Source organism: Myxocyprinus asiaticus, chromosome 15, assembly GCF_019703515.2.
Source record: "Myxocyprinus asiaticus isolate MX2 ecotype Aquarium Trade chromosome 15, UBuf_Myxa_2, whole genome shotgun sequence".
NCBI classification, from domain to species: domain Eukaryota; kingdom Metazoa; phylum Chordata; class Actinopteri; order Cypriniformes; family Catostomidae; genus Myxocyprinus; species Myxocyprinus asiaticus.
Window position 1 is genome coordinate 3823882 of NC_059358.1, and position 19145 is coordinate 3843026.

Consider the following 19145-nt stretch of genomic DNA (forward strand, 5'->3'; position numbering starts at 1 on the left):
CAGGAACAACGGATGGCACCTTTCTCCCATCGGGCTTCCCACCAGCATGCGATTAGCATGCTAACATTTCCTGTCACTAGCTAACAAAAAAGAGTTTAATTTGAGATATTTTGACATGTTAAATTTTGTTTGGTTTATTTGATTCAGTTAGGTTCCCTCTACTTGAAATATTTAAGTTAAAATTGCATGCTAATTTTAATTTAAGAAAACTCAACTCAAAGAGTAATTTTTTTTGAGTGTGTCTCTGAAATAGATGTCTCAAGGAGTCACCTGTCTGTGTGATAGCACAAGACTCAAACAAACAAACAAAAAAACAGATAGAGGATCGGGTGAAAGGGGCGGTAGGTGTGTTCAGGAAACCTGTTTGGAAACAGGACATCATTATTTTTGCAGTTCCTACAAAAGAGTAATATAGATAAATACTAATGTGGTGGGGAACATCTATTTGTCTGTTGGTTTGTTTGTTAATATTTCTCATTTTCTACACTTGTCTAACCTGTTGTGTGGGAATATGATATGAAAACATGGAGGCGTCCAGACCGTTCTCGTGTATCACCAGTCTGGTTTACTGGTAAACACAGATTACTGGGAAAATAAAGAGTCCATGCAGGTTTAGTTCTGGTAATTTGACTGGGTCTCTTCTCGTGGATCTTTATTTCTCATCTTGCTTCGATGTCTTTTCACTTTTCAAAGCCATTCTTCAGACTCTTTGTTTCTATGTCAGCGCTTTGAACTTAGCTGCAAACTGTGAATTCCTGGAAACCAAACAAGCTTAAAAGACTGGACACCTGTGGGTGGGGCTGTCATCAGAGGGGAAAACTGGGAATGTTGTCTTAGGCCCTTTGACGAGGGCCCACAAAGGTCCTCTATGGTTTGGATCTTAGTCAAGGAAGACTGATTGTCATTTCTTTTAATGTTTTTCCACTTTTTGATCCCCTTTTTGCCTTCACCAGGTAAGTTTAAATGGTCTTGTGGTGTGCCAAATGAATTTTTAAAAGTACAAATATTCCATGCAGTTACTGATTAATATGAAGTCATAATAAATGTAAAAGAATAGTAAAATAAGTGCTGTTTATAATTGTTTTAGAATTAGAAATGTTACTTCCAAAAACGATATATCAACTTTTCGCAAAGAAAAAATGCCTATCCTTTGCCTTGGATATCGTAAAAACGCTTATTTTGATGCTGACAAATATAACGCTTTTATACTTTAATTTTAAACAATTTAACTGCATAATTTGGGATCAAAACAGAAACAAACCTTCCTCCAGGGGGCGCTTGATGGCTCTGAGAACATTCAAATCTCACGACATTGTTCTTTTCTTGTGCGCAGTATAAAGTATAGTAAAATATATATATATATATATATATATATATATATATATATATATATATATATATATATATATATATACGTAATTATTCCTGACATTAAAAATGAGAATTCGCTGGCACAGTTCTGTGAAATCGAGTTTTGAAAACGTGTTTGCAGTAATCACAAATGACTGTGATTGCTCTGTCACGACCAGCGCTGAGAAAAGTAACAGGTATCACGTGACATCGTCGTTCTGAGCCGTTTCGGTAGTATTCTGAACAATTATTTAAACTTGAAAAATAATACCTACAAACTTTAATAGACACTGAATAGAAAATACACATTGAATGTATAAAATATAGCTATTATTATTTATTTATTTATTTATTTATTATTATTATTAGGCCTACACCCATTGTACGCAAAGTCACGCCTTGTCGTCGACATCAGCTTATTCTGTTTTCATTGTACTGCTCTACAGATAAACGTCTTATGAAGAGAAAATTATAATGAAAAAACACAAAAAAACCCAACTCTGAGTATATAGAAACCGAATAGACGTTTATATGTTCATATTAATGTTAGTGATTCATCTCATTGGCTGGTTTTGCACAGGTGAGGCACACCTGTGTGGCTGACAGGAGGAGTTTAAAAATACTGCTCAGAAAAACTCAGTTCAAGGAGCTCAAGAGTTCAGTGACTTCATAACTGTGAAGATGGAGTGAATAATATGACTTTTTCTGAATCATCATCTAAATGTAAAGTCTGACCTACCTACAGGTGAATTTTATTTTGTGTTTGTCGACATGCAGACAAAGTTTGCTTTGGTTTGTGTTATTTTGTTCTTCATTACAGGTAAGGGGAAATCATATTTTAGATGTCTCATTTTGGGGGGAAGGTCGCAAATGTATTCACTCACTTCAATAAAGCAAGAAATATTCCTAATATTTGAGAGGTCTTTAAAAAAAAAGAAAGAAAGAAAGAAATACACATGACGGAAATCATAATAATAACGTTTCTGGTTTATTATTATATAGGCTACATTTTATTGCATCGATCAGAATGTGTTAAATAGCTGTGTGCTGTTTTATAAATATAAAAAGTCACTATTTTAACGGCAGTTGTATTACTGCAACATTAAATACATTTTTGGATAACACTTAAAACTTTCCTGAAAAGTAATGCTTTTTGCAATGAGAGAAACATTTCTGTGAATTTTCATTAAAAACTTAAAGATTTTTGAAGGGTCCCTAGGTCTGTATTGACAGTAAATGAAAGATCAGTCCAATTAAATTAAGATTAATCAAATGTAATTTCAGTAGGCCTAGTTATCATCTGAACTAGAGATTAATGCTAGAACTTCTTTTTTCATAATACCTTTTCTTTTTTTTTTTTTTTTTTTTTTTTTAATGAACGTGATCATGAAAATTGTCTGTATACTCTTACTGCATAAACATCAGCAGGACATCCGATGATAAAATAGGTTTACTTTTAAAATTCCAAATTATGCAATGAAGAGAAAGAAGAGTTTTCAATACCATTGAATAACTTGCTAGTAGCCTTCACTTTATCATTCCCCAATTATCAGGACAAATCCCAGATCTATTTTTGATTGTATGTTAAAAAAAAAACCCTGAGACATACACCTGATATATTATCAGCAGGTGCATAGGAAAAAATAACAAGACACACTGCTGCTGCTTGTGAATATACAATTGAACCCTTGTGAGTCAATAAAAACAAAGTTACTCAGAGGTCCTTTGAGGACAAAAATGTCTGCGTCAAAAAACTGGCATAAAAATATTATATATTAATATTATTTTCCACTTTCACTGACTTAGATTTTTTAACCAACATCAGTCCTGATCATAACTACCAAATATTCATTCATTTTCATGATTTTAACCCTTTAAATGCCAGTTTGTTTATATAATGCCACTGTTGTTTTTTACATACACACACACACAAACACAAATTTCTCAATACACACATGCAAAACACACTCTGACATCCATACCAACACACCCACACAATTTTAGCTGCATCATTTATTCAATTGGCCTGCAGTGCTCTATAAAACAGCAAATTGAAAATAGGGAAAAAGCATGTATTTGCTCCATAGGCTAAATATGAGAAAAATGGCGTCATCTGGTGGAAAATATAAAAAATTACAGTTTTGAAGCCAGGGCTCCGGAATGAAAGCATAATATCATAGAATTCATGATTTTATGCTTTAATGGCACTGCAATCAGATATTACAGTTTTAATGGGTTTCAATGGGGACATTTTTGTCCTGAAGGTCCTGAGTGTGACTATTTTGTGTACACAGTGTATTATAGATTTATTATAGGAACTGAGGTTGAAATATCAAAATTACCTGAAAAATACACAACTTTGGCAAAATTTATGTCATTGGCATTAACAAAGCCAAAATGATCGAAAAAACAAAAATGAAAAAGACAAAAATGTCCCTAAGGTCGCATAATGGTTAATGAGTAGGCTACAATGTTTCGGTCATGCAACTTTCCTCAGGTATTTAAACATTTTACTAAATAAATTTGAATACTTGCTAGTAGCAGCAGTGTGCGGGATGTGGCGTAGATTTCAGGGAGGATGGGGTGGGAGGGTTAACGTTAACCCCTCCAATAATCAAGACAAGTTAGTACAACCCCCCCCCCCCCCCCCCAAATATTTATACCATATTTATACAAAGATATGTAGAAGAAGCCCCCATGCTTCACTTCAACCCCCCCAATGTTCAAACCAAGTCTATGCCGTTGGTGAGGGATCTTTTTCTTTTTGATTGTTGATGTTAGAAATGTGTGATTTAGATGTTTAATGTAAAGTGCTACATGTCGTAGACCTGATGCTAAATAAAGGACTTGTCATTTGCTTCACTGTAGACAAAGTATACCAGCAAGAATTGATACTGGGAGTGATCAAGTGCTCTTTTTAGTAAATAGTTTTTTTTTTTTTCTAGAATGTATTGATTGTATTAAAAAGACAGTTCCAATAATAACTCAAAATGGGTAGTTACTGCATTTTGCATTTGCACGGCAAGTTGCTTTGGATGAGAAAGGTCTGCTAAATTACAAATAACCAAACATTATTCAAATTTGTCTAATATTTTATGTTGTTATTATTTAGCATATTTTTCACTGAAAACCCTGATAAGTTGACTTACACATTTAAAGGAGTATACTCTCTCCCTCAGCTGAATTGCGTAATGGCATCTCCAAAACTTGTGTAATTAAGTTCACTTAGTTTTGTGTTCATATAGAATGAACTGACTGTTTAAATAAGGTAATTAAATGAAAGTAGAACTATACATTACAACTATACCATGCACAAAAAGACCATGAGCATGCATCAAGAAAATAAATATGGGCAGTTTAGATTTCATGTTGAATTAAAAGGAATAGTTCACCCAAAAATGAAAATTCTCTCATCATTTACTCACCCTCATTCCATCCCAGATGTGTATGACTTTCTTTCTTCTGCAGAACACAAATTAAGATTTATTTTTAGAAGAATATTTCAGCTCTGTAGGTGAAAGCATTAGGAAGTGTAATCGAGCTTGTAATCATGAGACTGCTGATGTCAAGATTAATAGTGAAAAAGAAGTTATATTTTGGTCTGTTCTTATCCAAACTCAGTTGGATCGCTTCAGAAGACATGGATTGAACCACTGAAGTCTTATGAAATAATTTTATGCTGCCTTTATGTGCTTTTTGGAGCTTCAAAGTTTTGGTCACCATTCACTTGCATTGTATGTAATACAGAGCTGAGATGTAACTTGATTTTTCCAGTAATAACAATATTAGGATTTACATTGTTGTTGTGTTTTGTCCGATCATACTGTAGGTAATGTATGTGATCTGGTCATCTCACCCACAGGTCCTGTATCAGCTGAAGCTCTTGTTGGAAGCAGTGTGACACTTGAAGTATCTCATAGTGGTGTCTCTCAGCCGGCGGTGACGTGGTTCATGGGAAGCCTTCCTGTCGCCTCATGGACCGCTGGTGTCAGCTCAACTCCAGATTTTGCTTTAAACTACACCAATGTGTTAACAGCCAAACAGAATGAATCCCTCACCTTTCGAAATGTGTCTCTTAGTTATAATGGCACATATACCGTGGAAATGACTAAGATCGGAGAGGGAAGAGTCAGTGCTACATTTTACCTCTTTGTTTATGGTGAGTATGACAGACCAAAGGCAGTGTTCGGGACACTTGTTGGAAACAATCATGTAAAGGGCTTTCACAGGAGTCACAGGATACCACAGAATATATTTTTATATATATATATATATATATATATATATATATATATATATATATATATATATATGTGTGTGTGTGTGTGTGTGTGTGTGTGTGTGTGTGAGTGTGTGAGTGTGTGTGTGTGTGAGTGTGAGTGTGTGTGTTTTCACAATGTGGTGCTAATTGTTCATTGTTCATGTAATATATAAAAAAATAATAATAATAATAATAATAATCTGTTTGGTGGCACTAACGGCAGATTCCGCCTTGGAAAAAAAAAATGTATTTCCCATAATTGTGAGTTTACATCTTACAATTCTGAGATATGCACTTACAAATGCAAGATATACATTTGCAAGTGTAAGATATAAACTATGGAGTATGGAGGGCCAAATTACTCAAAATTAAATCATTAAATATATATTTAAATAAATAATTAAATACATAGTGAATTAATTAAATGCATCATTAAATAATTAAATATTTAAATGATTAAATAAATCATTAAATACATATAGTGAATGAATAACTTGCTAAATTAAATTAGTAAATAAATATTTAAATATATCATTAAATTCATAATGAAATTAATAATGAAATTAAAAAATATAAAATAATTTTTTAGGGTTAATTTTACATTTACGCATGAGCTTCGTGTCTTTTCATTTTCATTGTTATGGTTATCGGCATGTCACTCAACGACAGTAGGTGTCACCTTTAGAATCGATATCTTTGGACCTTCTGGTTCTCACAATTCAACTATGGCTGGGCGTGGTACAATCAGAGATGTCTTGTTGACTCTTGCAGATGAAGTTGCTAACCAAAACGTTGACAATGACAGCTTCTGTTTCTTCTTCACTCTTTATCAAACTTTGCATGTTTCGTACTCTCGACTTTGGACTGCTGACATTCTGAGCCAATGAGAAAATCTCAAAGGAGTGCTGATAACACCCACCTGCTTTGATTGGTGTGTCGGTAATTCTCTTGCTTAAATGAAAAATATTCCAAAGCAAGCTCTTAAATGAAAATGGAGGCAGAGAGCTATTGTTGAAATGAAATTGATTCAAAGCTAGTGCTGATATGAAACACATGCAAGATTTTATGTACCGATTTAATGATGCATTTAATTCATTCACTATGTATTTACTTATTTATTTAAATATTTATTTAAGGATTTAATGGTGCATTGAATCAATTCATTATGTATATAAAGATTTATATAATTCATAATTTATTTAATGAGGCAAATAATTAATTCACTATGTATTTAAATAATTATTTCATTATTTAAATATTTATTTCATTATTTAATCTTGAGTAATTTGGCCCTCCATAAGGATCAAGGCACCAAAGTTTAAATGTTATATCTTGAAATAATGTTTATAATTGTTTGTTAATGTAATTAATTAAAGTGTCACTATGTAGCTTAGGCTACATATTGAATATTATCAATTTATTTGCGATGTTTTTCTGGTGATATATTTAAGCAACATCACAATGAATATTGCAATGATTTTATTGTGAAATTTACTGGGCCATTAAGTTCCCTAAAGACTCATTTTAATGATACTTTCTTGAAAGCGTTAAGACACATTTTAAACTAAAGTAGTAGTAATAATGCCATTATTACTGGTAAGTTCGATTCATTTCCATGAATCGGTTTAACACTTTGACTCTTCGGTTTTCTTTTTCAGTAGATGTCATCAAGAATGTATCCCTGCACACTGATCCAGGTGAGGCCATTGAAGGTGAAGGTGTGTTCATATTGTATTTCAGTTCAATGTGAGGGGAGGCCAAAGAAGTGCTGTGGTTCTTTAATGGGATCCTATTGCTAAATGGATCTCATTATTTCATCTATGTAAATAAACCCGGCAGAAATGATACAGGCTGCTACACCGCAGTCCTAACAAACCCGTTTATCACTGAGACATGTCACAGGAACATAACAGTGCTGTGTAAGTATATTTACATTTGTTCATTTGACATTAATGGACATAAACTTTGATTTGAGCTGAAATTATTTTAGTGTGTGAGACAAAAGAGAGTCATATGAGTGACATGAAACTAGCATCCTAATTTCAGATGTTCTCTATTATTGGTTACATTCTCCCAGTCTAATCTACAGTATGTACGCACAAAAATGGAGCTCTAGCTCGTATTTCAAGAGCTCTCATTCATAAAGGTCTATGTTGATGTTTAAATCACCTGTGCTTCTTGTTACCTTGGTATGCCTTCAAAAGGCCTTTGTTTTCTCCAACAATAACCCATTTCATTTCCTCTGTCTTTTTTTTCCTCCTTTGGCTGCCTTTAGATGGACCAGATATGCCCATTCTAAAGGCGAGCCCCACAAAAGCAGTCTTTGTTTCGGGCGAGTCTGTTTTCCTCTCATGTGAGGGTGTTGGTGTACCGCCTCCCTCCACCACATGGCTTTTCAATGGCCGGTCCATTCCAACATCTTCAACAGGAACCGTCAATCTGACCAGTGTAAAGACAAGTCAAACTGGCATTTACACTTGCACGATGATGAACACAAGGACTGGTGCAAAGCTCGAGAGAAACATCACTATAAATATTTATGGTAGGACTGTGCAATGCAAATATTATTTTTTTGCAAGTAGAATATAGAGCCAAGAATAGCACACTGATTCATGAGATAAGGGACAAAACATGTTTTTAATTTTTAATACTAAATTAATTTGAAATGGATATATTTGCAGACAAAGGTCTCAGCAAACGAACCATGTGTTTTCACACTATTCTGAAAATTATGACGGAGTAGACAAAATTGAATATTGTTCCATCTTAACCATGTGTCGTACTCTGGAGCCATTTCGTTTTTTTCCTCAATTAAAGCTGCCTCTATAACCTAAACTAAAATGCTAAAATTATTCCACAATTCTAAGGGAAATGATCATAATGGGAATGACAGAGTTGACATGTTGAATCTGTGACTGCAGAGATTTAAACATTGTTTGTTTAAAATATGGAAAATATCAAACTTACCAGACCACGTGTCCTACTGTTGCATCCACCATGAGCAGGAAGTGGGAAAGGGGTACTCAGAGTTAAAGCTGAACATGAAATTGTCTGAAAATCTGACGGAGTTGATGCAAAGTGAGGACACAACTTTGATAGACAGTTTGTTTTATGGAAAATATTATTTAAAGTTTACTTTGTTTTGTTTGATCCCTACCTTTCATATTTATGAATTTGTTGCATTTTTAAACACTGTGTTTGGTAGTTTGACATTGCGACCTCTTGTTAAGGACAGGTTAAGTTACATCTGCTTCCAAGTATACAATAGAGCATGCATTGAGTAATGAATGCCCTGAGTAATATACTCATTTCCTTTAGATTTAACTTTTTAGTGTTTTTGTTATCACAAATTTTCTTGATTTTAAAAAATAAAGATGTCTTTTTTAAGTAAGACTTGTTTTGTCCCTTATCTCAAGAATCAGTAAGCAGTATCAGCATGTTTGGATGTTGTGTGTGTAACTATACTCTTGGATAAATAATTGGCTCTCAATTAGTTTTGCATCAGGATCCATTTTTACGTAGGAAACCATGTGGTGAACCAATACAGGACCAATATAAAACAATTAGACAAAAGTAAACAAAAATGTCCTTAAAATCAAAGATTAGAATGTGTTAATGAGTATTAGCAAAGTAATCTGATTACAATGTGAGAGTAATTAATTAGTAATTTGTAGTGGATTACTTTTGAGTCATTTAATGTATGAAGTCTGGGTCCTATTCTCGTTTACCTTGTGTAGTTTTGTTCATGGTTTTTCGATGATGAAGGCATTAGTTGACATTGTTGACATAACATTACTTTTATACATTTAACAGACACTTTCATCCAGAGCGATGTACAGTACATCCATGTTATGTGTGTAATTTGACTGGATTCTTCCAAGTGACAGATTAATTTGCGCCAAAATATCAAGTATGTTTGGACTTTGGACACACGGCTTTCAACAACAAACAATATTTCTTCTCTCTTTTAAAAGATGCTAAGCCTATTTGGTATGCTTTCCGAACTATGCACAATTATATGGTTAGCATTTTATTATTTAGCAACGTTTTTTTCCTGGTAGCAACGGTCGAGAACCACCGTGTTAAAGGACCACGTGTTACAGTGATTTTGCCAAGGAGCTGTAAAATACTTTTGCCACATGTAAGGGCTGTTCGTAACCTAATACCCAATAATTTGTGGGAAAATCATTGGATAAACATGGTTAAGGGGGTTTTAGGCCTAAGAACACCCATTCTTGGTAAAATCTCTGTAACAGGGCTCATCCAATCAGAACTAATCAATAGAAATGTTGTTATTTGTGTCTTGAATTCTAATGGTTCCTTCATCAACCCATTTCCATTACTGCAGAGACTCCCAGTGGTGAGCCATTGTGCTCATTACACCCTGTGAATGGAAACAGTGAGCTGCAGTTCCTCTGTGTGTGGCCAGGTGGCACTCCAGAAGCTCAGGTGTCTTTCCCCAGCCTGAGCACTAATGGCACTGGAGAGGGCAATTTCAATATCACTTCAAGTGCCATTCAGAGCTTAAATGGGCAGGAAATCATCTGTAATGCTGAACATCCTCTAATTCAGACACAGTGCAGTGTCATTCCACGTAAGTGATACTCTGTGTCTAACATTTATAATGTTATCAATTCTCTTACTTACTAATTCTGCTTGGTTTCTCTTGAATTTCTTGGTAAATTTGAGTAGTTATAATGGGAACGGAGGTTATGAAAGTAAACATGACGTTCCCTATCTGTCACTCACTCGACGTTGTGTCGATGTAGTGACACTAGGGGTCCCTATACAAAACACCACAACTTTCTGAACTGTGTTATGTGAACTGGCGCAAGGAGCGTGAGATCCGAGAACCACGTCTGGGTGGGCCAGTAGGGTGCTACTAGGACGATCTGCTCCTCGTCCTCCCTGATCTTTCACAGGGTCTGTGCAAGTAGGCTTACTGGGGGAAACGCGTATTTGTGTAGTCCAGGGAGCCAGCTGTGTGCCAGCACATCTATACCGAGGGGTGCCTCGGTCAGGGTATACCAAAGTAGGCAGTGGGAGGATTCTGTGCTCGACCAAATCGACTCCAAATCAGCTGGACCACCTGAGGGTGGAATCTCCACTCTCCCCTGAGGGTAACCTGACGTGACAGTGCATCCGCTGCAGTGTTGATGTCACCCGGGATGTGAGTGGCTCGTAGGCGCTGCTGATTCTAGAGGAGGAGACGGCGGGCGAGTTGTGACAACGGTGTCCCGAGCCCAAGAACCAATCGTCAAGCCGCAAGGTTTCAGGGGAGAGTGGAGGGTTCCACTCTAGCCCGACATTCGTGGCCGCCCGGGAAAGCATGTCCGTCATTTCCTTGTCGCCCTGGGACTGGGCGACCATTCCCGAAGGAAGAAGCCCAGTCGAAGCCTCTGCGTCCAACTGGACGCGCCTGGTCTCCGATGCTGCGCTCGATAATTTGTCGTCTTCCCGGGCTCCGAACAAGAGGTCGAACTCGCCCTGAGACGAGCCGGCGGCCTCGTCCAAGCGCCTGACCGGGGCAAGCGAGCGTGCTGGGGAATGGGAGGTCTGTGGGGGGATACCCGGCAGAGGTGGTCCCATTGATGTCCCCAAATCACCCCCAGTGCTAACCGGCACGGCCTCATACCCGTAGGTAGAAGGACCAAGGCGGGGAGCTGCTGGGGTGGCTTGCTTTCTTACGAATGCAAGCTGCGACCGCAACGTTGCCATGGTCATGTTCTCGCAATGAGGACAAGACCCATCCACGAACGATGTCTCCGCATGGGCAGCGCCAAGACACGTAAGACAGCAATCGTGGCCGTCAGAAGCAGAGAGATAACGACCACAACCAGGAATAACACACAAACGGAAAGGCATCTTTAAAAAGACGTTCCATGTGTGCCGCTCTTTTAGAATGAAAATATTTTTTTTAAGAATATACTCTTTTGTTGTTCTGCCAAAGTGCCCAGGGGCGTTCTCTGCACACCACGGGTGCAGAGGGGGAGAAGCCGATGAAATGCACCGTAAAATCCAGCAGATGACGTGAATGAACTTGTGGATGAATTCAGCTTCATTGAATAGAACCGCTCGGCTCCGAAGAGAAAATCTGAATGAGTGGTTGCATACCAGCTCCTTTTATACCCGTATGTCCGGGGGAGTTGCATGCAAATTCCACTCGCCAATTCTCATTGGCCTTTTTTCAAAAAAGCAGAGGTGTTTGGGGCTCCCAAGAGTGACCCCTAGTGTCACTACATCGATACAACATCGAGTGAGTGACAGATAGGGAACTGCTGCATCACACATTTCTTTGCCCAATTGCCTGTTGTGGATGTCACATTCTCTGAATGAAGACCTTTTTAACAACGATGTATAATTACTACATATTGTATACTGTGCATGCATGGCTAATCCAGATACAAAGAAAACATTATTAGATGTATAAAGTATATTTCTCAGTTGTTTCCATGTCTTCACTGAATTATTGTTAGATATGATGCATTAATACAGATTTGATGCTGTAGGGTTTTGACTGAGAAGCAGTAGATCTGTAATTAAAATTATATTTAACTGTTGATTGCTTGTTATGATTTCTATGCTGATAAATGTACCACACAGGAAAATTGCTTATTTTCGCTTATTTTGTTGAGACAAGTGGCTTATTTTGATATGTTTTTCTTCCAGTCCAAGTTCCTTGTTTCTCTTGCAGGATCTGGAGACACTGCAACTGGTATTTCACCCACCCCTTAGCGTACTGTCACTTTAAAAAGAACATTATTAAACGTTCTTTTATTTTGTTCTAACCGGTAACCTTTTGGACAGGAGAACTTCTGAACTGGAATGAAAAAAATACAGTTTTTGTTCAGAACAAACCAAAATTAAAAACATTTTGTTTTTAGTCCCTGAGTACTGAGTACAAGACTATGAACTTAGATATACAGTACAATGGAAGTGAATGGGGCTAATCTGTAAATGTTAAAATACTCTTAGTTTCAAAAGTATAGCCACAAGACGAAGCAATTTGCGTGTTAACATGATTTTAGTGTAATAAAATTGCTTACTAACCTTTATTGTGTAAAGTAGTATGCAATTTCGAACTTCGTTTCCATGGCAATGTAACGCTGTAAACCCTAAAGCGATGATTAAACTTTACAGCTCAAATAATACACGAGTTTTAACAGAAGAATTAATATAAGTGCTTTTCTAACATTCCCTGATTACTGAGATAAGGGACACATGCTAAAATAATTTGAAATTGATATATTTGTAGATAAATGTCTCAGCTAATAAACCATGTAAGGAAACAGGTTTTTATAAAACTGCTTTTTTTTTAATGACATTTATTCACGTCATAACTTAAATTACTTACTGTAATTTGTGTCAACTCCATCTGACACACTAAAATGTATACTATTTTAACTTGATCCATCCAATAAGAGTGTAAAGCCTTTAATGATCTAATAATGGTGTTCAGTAAAGGAGTTAAGTGATAAAATACATTCTATAATTTTTTTTTCTGTTTTCACACTATTCTGAACATTCATGACGTAGTTGACAAAACTGAATGTTTTTCCATCTTAACCATGTTTTTCCTCAGTAAAAACTGCCTCTATAACCTAAACTAAAATGCCCAAATTTATCCCACAATTCTTAACAGAAATTATCATATTGGAAATGATGGAGTTGACATGTTGAAACTGTGACTTAAGAGACTTAAACATTGTTTGTTTAAAATATAAAAAAATATAGAACTTACCAGACCACGTGTCCTACTGTTGCATCTACCATGAGCAGGAAGTGGGAAATGTGTACTCAGAGTTAAAGCTGAACATGACATTGTCTGATTTATTCAGAATTATAAAAAAAATCTGACGGAGTTGACGCAAAGTGAGGACACTTTGATGGACCGTTTTTTATGGAAAATATAATTTAAAGTTTACTTTATGCATTGATTGATACCAAATGAATGGTAGGGATCTGTAAAATATTTATTTTTATGAATTTGTTGCATTTTAACATTGTGACCTCATGCTGAAGACAGATTAAGTTACATGTGGTTCCAAGTATAGAACCACATGCATTAAAAAAAAAAAAAAAAGAATCTAATGAAATTATTAAATAAATATGAGTAATACATGCCATGAATATACTCATTTCCTTTATATTTAACTTTTCTTATTATGAATTTCTTGATTATTGACATAAAGATGACTTTTGCATGTAGGACATGTGTTGTCCCTTATCTCAAGAACCAGTGCATTATAAGCTTCATATTTCTGTCTTTAATCCCTCCAAAAATGTAGCCATTCACTTCCATTGTAAGTGTCTCACTGTAACCTCAATTTTTGCTATTGTTTAAAGAAAACGAGGAACCAGTCAAAAGTAGTTTTTGTGGTATTCAACATTATTAAATGCTGTCGATAGAGCTTAACTCGTACTGAACCCAGAATATCACTTTAACATTTTAAAGAGTGAATGAACTACCATCCCATGAACCATTGCGAATTATGGAAACAAAATAAAAAGGATGAAAAAGTGTAAAACAATTGATTTGAAATTGTTTATTGTATGTGTAGAAACAATAGATTTAAGCTGTTTATTACAAAATATTTTCATATATACACTACAAATATACAGTATAAGTAGTTTGAGAGTGTAGGGAGAGCGACTCAATTCCGTCATTCACAGTGCGTCATGGGAGTAGACGGCCGTTGCAGAGCTCTTTTCACGAACATACTTCTGGAACCAGACTGTTGCACTCTATAGAGTATGTTGATACTGTAAGTATTTTCTTTGCAAAGTATCAACAGAGGATACTAGAGATGCTGCATTACAATTTGTCCACAAGGTTTCTAAGAAGGCAGCATAATTATTCTACTTACCTTTTGGGACATCTTTCCCATTGGAAGTGTGCTTATGATGCCTTAAAATGCTGCCTATTTAGGCAGAAGACAGCAAGGCAGCTCACTAGGTTTCTTTATGTCATTAAATTGTTATTTAAATGATGTTGCAGGTGCTCCTTTAGATTTTCAACCAGTAATTTTCACCAACATGAGCCAAGATGAACGGACCACTGTTGTGATCCACTGTTATACTGAGGCCATGCCTGAAGACGTCATGTACTGGGTCAAAGATGGCCACAGACTGGAAAACGGGCCCAAATACCAGATTAGTACCATTACAGCTCAACTCTTCATTCAGGACTTTAACGCCAGTTCTACAGATCTCGACACCTACACCTGCACTGCCATCAACCCTCTCGGCAGCAGAATCATGGATGCTAAACTGCTCGGTATGGGTCGGTTCATGATGTTCAATTAAGCTAGCCATTCGCTTATTTCTCAATCAGTTTATTGTTAGTAATTGTGGATTGTTTTTGCAGTTTTAAAAGTTGCCACTTTTATTGATGCAGATGATGTAGAGAACAGGAAAATTCATTCAGAAAATGTTGCAAGCCAGATATGAACTTGCATGATGTGCATAAGTCCCATAACTTGCATGTGCACTAACCGCTAGGCCACAGCTCCAAAAGCACAACAACAACAAAAAAAACAAAAAAACAAATTACCTTTAAATGCTTTTTAAAGCAGATTTACTCACCCTTGGCTGTTATTTCTGTCTGTGGAACACAAGGAGAGTTTTGAACTTTTAATGTTTCCATATAAGGACACTTTCAGTGAATAACGACTTAGATATCTGTCTGTTCCTCACACAAGAGCTATTTAATGGCTTCATAAGACTTGAAATATAGTGCATGAGATGGATGGACTTCTTTTATGGTGTGTTTTTTTTTTATCCTTTTTGGAGCTTGACAGCTACAGTATGATCACTATGAACAGTTGTTGTTAATGTAACTGCAGTGTTTGCTTTTTTAAAATGCAAATGCTGTCGATTGGGCTTAATTTGTACTGGACTCTGAACATTCATTTGATTTTATTGTTTATTTCTTACTTAAGGCCCTCAGATATCCACTTCAGGTGTTTTCCTGATTGACGATCATACTGAAGTGACTTTAAAATGGGAAGTTCCTCCTACCTCTGTTATTACAGGTACTGGACATACATACTGTACATTGCTCTCATTCAAGTTTTAAGTATTATAATGAACACCAAGTGGTTCCTTCCAACTTGTATTAAGAATGTATTGTACTTTTCAAGGCTTTGATATCCAGTTGAAGGGTCCAGGCTTCTTAAGCCTCAGACCTCGAAATGTCACATCAGAGTTCTGCACCATCCAAACAATGTCAGCCTCTGACAGGACCACAAACATCTCTGGACTCGACCCAAAATCCACATATTACTTCAGAATCATCCCTAAAGCAGGCAGAACTGCAGGAGAACAGTCAGAGCAACACAGGATTGGGCCAGGTTGAACAGATCTCAAATCTGAAAAAGCTTTTAAGGGGGTCGTATGATAAGGGATCAAGTTTTCCTTGACCATTTTATGAAAAAAAAGAGTAAACATACTGTTACTTTCAAAAAAGTCAAAACTTTCTCTTCAGTCCACAAAGAGCATTTATTAAAACTAAGCTGCAAAAATGGCTTGCTCTAAATTCCTTGGATTTCTGACATCAGAAACATGAAATATTACAGTATGTAAGTGCACCGATATTTACATGCCAATGCGTGCACAGTGAGATAATGAGAAGGAAGAAGAACAGATACTATTATTCCTAAACACCAGAAGAACTAATGATAAGAGTAAAATGGGGTAAAGTTTGTCAAAGCTTGTGCTGTTTCTGACTGTGTGTAGCACCTTTCTGAAGAATCCCAGCGTTAGAAACGAGCAGCTGAAATGTATTCTTAACAAAATTCCTGATCATTTCAGTCTGATTTAAACATTTTGAGCGACACATTTCAGCACAGATTGTTTTATGAATATTTCACAGTGTAATGCAGGCTTTGTAAAGAGGCTTTTGTAGAAGGATGCAGCCATTAAAATCTAGATTAATCTCGACAGTAAAAGTGCAGCTGTTTCTCATTTTACATGCAAAGAGGGTATTTATGTAGAAGTCTTGAAGGCATAGCAGCAAAAAAAGAAAAAGGTCATAAAAACTACATTTAAACTATTTTTGGCACAGAAATACTTTACTAATATCATAGGTGGGCCTCATGGAAAAAATTAAAGAGTAAAACAAATGAAAGTAAGGCCCATTTAAGATTATAAAGTATTACAAAGGCTATTACTCAACAAGTTCAATGCAAAAGTATTGATGTACTAAAGCTGTGTGTTTGTAAGGTGTTGGGCTCACTGGAGCTGCTATTGCTGGTATTACTGCTGGAATCCCCTGCGGTATTCTCATCATCCTCATTGTGCTGGGTGTCATTTACTGTAGTAAACGTGGTGAGTGTTATAAGCTAATCACTTAAAAAAAAAAAAAAAAAGTAATAAAGCAATATTTATCAGCCAGGCCGATTAATCAGCTGATAATTGACCGTTCTGAGATTATCGGTATTGGCAATGGACATAATCAGTGAATAATGCACTTTTTTTTTGTACACGTATATAATGTAATGTATTGATGCTGACTACCACCCCTGGAGTCGCGAGTTCGAATCCAGGGAATGCTGAGTGACTCCAGCCAGGTCTCCTAAGCAACCAAATTGGCCCGGTTGCTAGGGAGGGTAGAATCACATGGGGTAACCTCCTCATGGTCGCTATAATGTGTGGTTCTTGCGCTTAGTGGGGCACGTAGTGAGTTGTGCGTGGATGCCTTGGAGAATAGCGTGGACCTCCACACGCGCTACGTCTCTGCGGTAACATGCTCAACTAGCCATATGATAAGATGTGCGGATTGACTGTCTCAGACACGGAGGCAACTGAGATTCGTCCTCCGCCACCCGGATTGAGGCAAATCACTACGCCACCACGAGGACTTAGAGCGCATTGGGAATTGGGCATTCCAGTATGGGGAGAAAAAGGGAGAAAAAAGCTAATTTGTGAATATTTCTAGAGTAGATACTACTCAAAAATGTTATTTAAGCCTCATTTATATCATTATTAAATTGTATAATACTATATGTAGGTCAGGGAAAATGTACAGTTAGCCTGTCTTTATACAAAATAAACTCTGACAGGGCGATCAGGACCCCAACACAAAGCAAACGGTCTTGTAACACCCTAAATGTACAAATGGACATGAAATATTGATTTGAGTTGAAATTATTTGAAAAGAAAAAGACTGTAGAGTGAAACGAGAGACATGAAACTAGCACAGCTATACAGGAATTCTATTTTGTGTCAAAACATCAATAATTGCATCATCAATTCTCAATGCGAAGTTTAATACTGTCAAAAACATTAACACAGGCATTAAAACAGATTTTAATTTTGCCGTACAGCACCACAAAATGTCCACCATATTTATACCACTACAACGATCTGTTCGATGAATCTGTTGCTCAACAGATGAAGACCCCAGGTATCCAGTATCAAAAGCAGTGGAGAAGGTAAGAGAAGACATGATTTTGTATTGATGAGCCTGTTATTCATCTTTATATGACATTTCTAAAGTTTCCTTTTTCTCTCTTCAGGTTGTTATCTCTCAGACTGGTCTGGCTAAACCTCATAAGCTGCTAACTGGTTGACTCAAACAATCTCCTGAGTACAGACTCCAACAGGTACCTTTCCCGAACTCAAGTTTGTTTTAAAATCATTGAGACGTTACTTCTTTTCTGTGTTTACTGACTTTGTCCCATATTGTTTTCAACATGGTGCAGTTTGAACGACTGGGTCCAATGCCTTCTGTGAACTCCCGTGTGAGAATGGCCACCACTGTATGATGCTGACCTACAATATAGTTACATTTATTTAAAGGTGACGTGCAAATTCCACTAGCGGCTTCAAAGTAATTGCTGTCTTTTAGTTGAGCTGTTTATGGAGACTGGGCCGGCCGTTACAGCATTGACTCATCCAATAATGTGAGCTCAGGGCGGGACAGTTTGCCCGACCAATGTAAGATTTTAGTTATATTTAGTAATTTTACCTAATACATAATGTTTCTGTTATTTATTCTAAATAAAGTTATGGGTTTACATGTTAACCCATTTTTACAGAATTCATGTTTGAGGTGTCATTTATCAATTGAAGCCAATTGTTTCCTTCCAAACTTCTTTCCTTCCTTCTAATTTTCTTTTCTTTCTAAACTTCATTTCATCCATCCATCTAATTTTCTTTCCTTCTAAACTTCCTTGGTCCAAACCTTCATCTAAACATCTTTCCTTCTAAACTCCCTTCCTATTTCCTCTAAACTTCCTTCCTTCTAATTTTCCTTCCTTCCTTCTAAGCTTCCTTCTATCCATGAAACACTTAGCGGAGTGGTGTTCTGGCAACAATCTTGTCCTTAACACTTCAAAAACAAAAGAACTCATAGTAGATTTCAGGAAGACCCGGAAATGCACTCATTCTGCCCTCTACATCAATGGAGAGGAGGTGGGAAGGGCGGAAAGTATCAAATTCCTGAGAATCTACATCACACAAGATTTGACTTGGTCCCTGAATACATCACTTTTAGTGAAGAGGGCCCAACAAAGACTGTTTTTCCTATGAA

At 36.5% G+C, this 19145-nt stretch overlaps 1 protein-coding gene across 1 annotated transcript; it reads left to right on the forward strand.

Moving 5' to 3' along the window:
• Nucleotides 1-846: 846 nt before the first annotated feature.
• On the forward strand, nucleotides 847-18572 carry LOC127453141 (V-set and immunoglobulin domain-containing protein 10-like). The gene is made up of 13 exons (XM_051719324.1): nucleotides 847-953; nucleotides 1931-2095; nucleotides 5213-5509; nucleotides 7273-7308; nucleotides 7887-8153; nucleotides 9960-10205; nucleotides 14610-14888; nucleotides 15553-15645; nucleotides 15754-15963; nucleotides 16835-16939; nucleotides 17938-18045; nucleotides 18130-18216; nucleotides 18316-18572. Exons 3-11 carry the CDS (start codon nucleotides 5302-5304, stop codon nucleotides 18006-18008), a joined length of 1515 nt encoding a protein of 504 aa, XP_051575284.1. The 5' UTR covers nucleotides 847-953; nucleotides 1931-2095; nucleotides 5213-5301; the 3' UTR covers nucleotides 18009-18045; nucleotides 18130-18216; nucleotides 18316-18572.
• The last annotated feature ends 573 nt before the right edge of the window (nucleotides 18573-19145 follow it).

Excerpts from the sequence above, each read along its gene's own strand:
- LOC127453141 (XM_051719324.1), top strand. The coding sequence starts at position 5,302 with ATGGGAAGCCTTCCTGTCGCCTCATGGACCGCTGGTGTCAGCTCAACT. Across the intron at positions 5,510-7,272 it reads ATTTTACCTCTTTGTTTATG|ATGTCATCAAGAATGTATCC; the intron begins GTGAGTATGACA and ends CTTTTTCAGTAG. Across the intron at positions 15,646-15,753 it reads TCCTACCTCTGTTATTACAG|GCTTTGATATCCAGTTGAAG; the intron begins GTACTGGACATA and ends GTACTTTTCAAG.